The sequence below is a fragment of the Orycteropus afer genome, unplaced genomic scaffold (genome assembly GCF_000298275.1).
Source record: "Orycteropus afer afer isolate SDZICR_OR568_19922 unplaced genomic scaffold, OryAfe1.0 scaffold00168, whole genome shotgun sequence".
Lineage (NCBI taxonomy): Eukaryota > Metazoa > Chordata > Mammalia > Tubulidentata > Orycteropodidae > Orycteropus > Orycteropus afer.
In genome coordinates this window covers 2,968,932-2,974,025 of record NW_006921755.1, presented here as the reverse complement: position 1 = coordinate 2,974,025, position 5,094 = coordinate 2,968,932, and the positions used below count along the sequence as shown (strand labels likewise).

General features: G+C 34.8%; 1 protein-coding gene across 1 annotated transcript; it reads left to right on the top strand.

The window, feature by feature from the left end:
• Window positions 1–2,825: 2,825 nt before the first annotated feature.
• On the top strand, window positions 2,826–3,842 carry GPR160 (G protein-coupled receptor 160). The gene has a single exon (XM_007946630.1). The coding sequence runs from the start codon at window positions 2,826–2,828 to the stop codon at window positions 3,840–3,842; it is 1,017 nt and encodes a 338-aa protein (XP_007944821.1).
• Window positions 3,843–5,094: the final 1,252 nt, after the last annotated feature.

The following is a 5,094-nucleotide window of genomic DNA, read 5'->3' as shown; positions in this document are numbered from 1 at the left end:
AAAAAAAAAAAAAAAAAGGATGTTGCTGATTCTTTAGCTTTACTTGTTTTAGATAGCAGTTATAAAAGACAGTATTTTTACCCATACTTCTTATTACTTTTATTGTAAAGATAGATGTTTTTTTTTAAAATAGGTCTTTGTCAATATGAACCCATACCTCCTTCTCACCCCCATTCTAAGCCATATTCTGGAAATTTACCATTATTTTTAAAGTTTACAAAAGGTAGAGTGAAAACTAAGTCTGTTTTCTATCCTGAAAAAACATTTTTAACTAAGCCTTCGTTTTCATTTCCTGGCACCAGGAGGACTTCATATGGTCTTATCATTCCATCTAGACTCCCTCACCCAAGCAACACTAGTAATAAGGCTAGTGGCATTTGCAAAGTGGCAGCTATGTTTCTATGCCTTAGTATATCAAACCTGGAATAAAACTCTTTTGGAAGACAGGAGCTCTGGTGGCACAATAGTTAAGCATTCAGCTGATAACCAAAAATTTGGAGATTTTGAACCCATCCAGAGGTTCTGTAGGACAAAGACCTGGCAGTCTGCTTCCAGAAAGATTACAACCAAGAAAACCCTGTGGGGCAGTTCTGCTCTGTCACAGTGGTTCACTGTTGAGTTGGAATTGACTTGACAGACCCAAACAACAAACTAGTCTCAATGTAGGAAAATACTTGTTTGACTGATTCTTGTATAGCAATAGTTATGAAAAGATATTGCATGCTTTTATTTTAGTAACTATCTTTACGTGTGTGTGTGTGTGTATATATAGCCTTAATAAGCTTATGTCACAACACATTTATGGCCATGAGAATAAGGGTTCAATCTGTCAACAGAACTAGTAACTTCCTTCTCTCAACCTGATTTCTTTTCTTTATCCTCAGAATCTACTGGAGCCAAAACATGTCTAATATAGCAGCCTTGCTTCACTGAAATTATTTAGTCATCAGTGATTTGCTTTTGTTGTTGTTGTTATGTGCCATTGAGTCGTACCCGACTCATAGCGACCCCTCCTTGGGTTTCCGAGGCAGTGTCACTACGGAAGTAGATTGCCCAACCTTCCTTCTGAGGAATGATTTGCTTCTAGATGAGCCCAATTCCACCCCACCCCTACCCCCCACTTCTCTGGCTTGATGCTCCTTTACTATTTTCCTAAAGATTTAGGAAATACCTAAAAACCTACAAATATACTGTGTTACCATATTGATAACTTGTGTACATTTCTAGTTTTTCTTATGCATGTGTAATTTTTTTCCTTTACAAAAACTTAGATGACATGTTGCTCCATAGTTTTATAACCAGCATTTCACTTAATTAAACATTGTGGATATTGATCATGATACTATTATTTTTTTAACATATAACAAGGCTCAGAATTTTAAGTTTAAAAATGTAGAGTGAAACTAAGTCTTCCTTCTATCCTGAAAAATATTTTTAATGATTGTATAATGGTAAATTTAAAATTTTTATTAAGGCTATCATTTGTAATTCATTTCTAGTCGTTGGCATAAGTTGAGGATTTAGTTTTTGTCATTGTCTAGTTTTTATTTCTTTTTGCAATTTTATAAACAGTAGTTGAACAGTCTTGCAGAAACAACTTTTGAGTTAATCATGGTTTGTTTTTTTAGGAAAAAAAATCTTTTCTTCTTCTCTCTCTCTCTCTCTGTCCATCTCTCCTGATAGCCTCCTCTCTGACCTTTCTCTTTCATCATGTTTATCCTGCTTCCAGTTGTATTCATCATGCAAACGTCTACTCCTGTCCATTTGCCTTTCCCTACCACTTCTTCATGTTCTCAGATCTCCACATGAAAAGCCTCTATTCCTTCACCACATTCTCTTGTCTCTCCAGGTGACACAGTTGAAAGATTTTATCCATAATATAAATCCTTATCTTTTCTCCCTTTACCAGTGGTCCCTTTATTCTTTTGTTTTATATCTTTGGCCTTCAGAGAAAGGTTTAATCTGAAAGATAATCCTGCAGCTAAAAAATTTTACTAACTGTTATGCTTTAAGCATTGCCTTTAAATTTCACAGGTGAATTGTTGCCCATTCCTTGAAGAACTGTTTTAAAAAAAAAAAAGAAAGAAAACAGGCTAGCTGATGTTGTCTGGGGTTAGAGGGGGACTGGGTTAAAAGCTTTCAGTGAGTGAGTGCTTCAGTGATTGAGTGAGTGATTGAGGCTGCTATTTTAGGAATGTGTTTTAGTTCCAGTAGATTTTTAAAAATAAATAAATAAAAGCACTGGTGACACAGTGGTTAAGCACTTGGCTGCTAACCAAAAGGTTGGGGATTCGAATCATCTAGCTGCTCTGTGGAGATGTGGCAGTCTGCTTCAGTAAAGATTTATAGCCTTGCAAACTATGTGGGGCAGTCTGCTATCGTGTCTCTGTGATTTGAAATTGACTCAACAGCAATGCGCAGATAGAAGTATTTTTCTACCTCTTTTTACAAGTTATTAAACCTTTACTTATGTTGATGTTAGTTTATATATGATATTTTGGGCTAATGATTTAGAGGTTTGGGACCATCTGGGTCCCAAAAAATGACGAGAGTATACACATTAATCTTGTTGACCATATATTATGATATATTATGATTAGTATTGCAAGTAATATAAATTCCAATTTGTACAATTATTTGGAAAAATAATTGGGTTAAGTATTTGAAAATAGAGATGCTTGTTTTGTAAAGTTTTAAAATAGAGATAGCAAGATAACATCAAGATTTAGTTTTCTCTTTTTTTTTTTTTTGCAGGGATGAAAAATGAAGGGAAGCAGTGTTTTCTTGCAACTATTTCAGTAGGCCTTCTGAAATTTAACTAAAACATGACTGTTCTTTCTTCTGAGAACTGCTCTTCTCAGTACGAGGTATATCAAACAAATCAGCCCCTAAATGTTAGTGGTCTGCTGTTCTTGATTTTATTTGGGAAAACATTATTAAATATCCTCACACTAGGAATGAGTAGAAAAAACACCTATCAAAATTTTATGGGATATTTTTGCATTTCACTGGCATTCATTGATTTTTCCCTTTTGGTAAACATTTCCATTATATCCTATTTTGGGGATTTTGTACTTTTAGGCATCAGGCTAACTAAATACCACATCTGCCTATTAACTCAAATTATTTCTTTTACTTATGGCTTTTTGCATTATCCAGTTTTCCTGATAACTTGTATAGATTATTACCTGAATTTCTCTAAAACCACCAAACTTCCATATAAATATCAAAAATTATTTTATTTCTTTACAGTAATTTTAATTTGGGTTTCAGTCCTTGCTTATGTTATGGGAGATCCAGCCATCTACCAAAGCCTGAATGCACAGAATGCTCATTCTTATCAGTGTCCCTTCTACACCAGCATTCAGAGCTACTTGCTCTCATTTTCTATGATGATGATCTTACTTGTGGTTTTAATAACCTCTTGGCCAGAAGTTGTTGCTTTGGTACAGGCTGTTAGGATAACTTCCTATATGAATGAGGCTATCATATATTTTCCCTTTTCTTCACACTCTAGTTATACCAAGAGCTCTAAAAAAAAACTCTTGCCCAAGCTTATTATGTGTTTTCTCGGTACCTGGTTGCCATTTGTACTACTTCAAATAGTAATCCTTTTATTTAAAATACAGATTCCAGCTTATATTGAGATGAACATTCCCTGGTTGTACTTTGTCAATAGTTTTCTCATTGCTACATTTTATTGGTTTAATTGTCACAAGCTTACTTTAAACGATACCACATTACCTGAGGATCCTTTTGTGAGCTGGAAATTTTGCTTCATTCCACTTACAATACATAGTCTTGAGAAAGTTGAAAATCCTATATCTGTAATTATTTGTTAATAAGATGCCACATTAAAACTAATCAAAGCCTATGAATACAATGAGAATCATAATTTTACAAACAGGAGAGAAAAAGGACTCGGGATATATAAAATGCTTAGTTACAACATCATAACTACATAAGGTAGTGACTGAGGGTTTGATCTAAACAATTTGAAGAACTGAATATGAACTGAGCTGAAGAGCTCCCTCCAACTCCAACTTTTGTAACTTTTTAGAATGTGTTTTTTGAAGCTGTGATATTATTTGTTGAAACGTGTTTTCTTTTAAAAACAAAAGAATTCCATGAAAAGTTTTCTACCTATTTGGGAATGTTTATTACAAATATTAATTTTTTATTAATCAAACATAGAATGAGTTGACACTTGGCCATATTGATATTTGTGTGACCTGAAAAAAGTACTGGATGCAAACTATTACATAAATCTGAGACTCACTGTCAACTTTCAGATATAAACTTAATAAACATTTTTCTCAAATTCAAACCAATAAAATCAAGATCATTTTCTTACAAGAATTTTATATAAATATTTAGAGAAACAACAGCTCAGTTTGGCAAAGAAGAATGAAGAAGACCAAAGACACATGGAAACAATTAGTCCAAGGGACTGGTATACCATGTGATCCTCAGCCTAATCAACTTTGAGACCAGAAGAACTAGATGGTGCCTGGCTACCACTGTCAACCACTCAGAGGGGGATCTATGTAAGAGATCCTGGATAGAGTGGGAGAACAATGTGGAACAAAACTCAAAATCATTAAAAAAAAAAGAAAAAAGGACCAGGTTTGCTGGTCTGATAGAACTTGGTAGAACCCCTGAGACTATGGCCCCTAGCTGCCCTTCAGGTGTAGAATTGAACTCACTCCTGTGGCTTTCAGCCAAACAAAAGACAGGCATATGAGCTAAACATTTACATTAGGTAGATACACTCCATGGCTCCATGGAGGGATCAATCATGGGAGAATAGAAGGGCTGTGTATGCACAGGGACACAGCTCGGGGGCAGGAGTACATGGAGGGATAGACACAAGGAAGAGGTAACTAGGGGAGGAAGTGGGAGGAGAACTGTTGCAGTCAATGTCAGGAGACAGTGTATGTGAACTGCTGCATGGAAAGTGAATTTGCTCTGTAAACTTTCACCTAAATCACATTAAAAAAAAAAAAAAAGAATAGCTCATTTTAAATTTAGCTAATTTTTATAATATATCACTATTCTTAATACAGATATTCCTGGGAGAAAGGCTTCTGGATC

Excerpts from the sequence above, each read along its gene's own strand:
- GPR160 (XM_007946630.1), top strand. The coding sequence starts at position 2,826 with ATGACTGTTCTTTCTTCTGAGAACTGCTCTTCTCAGTACGAGGTATAT.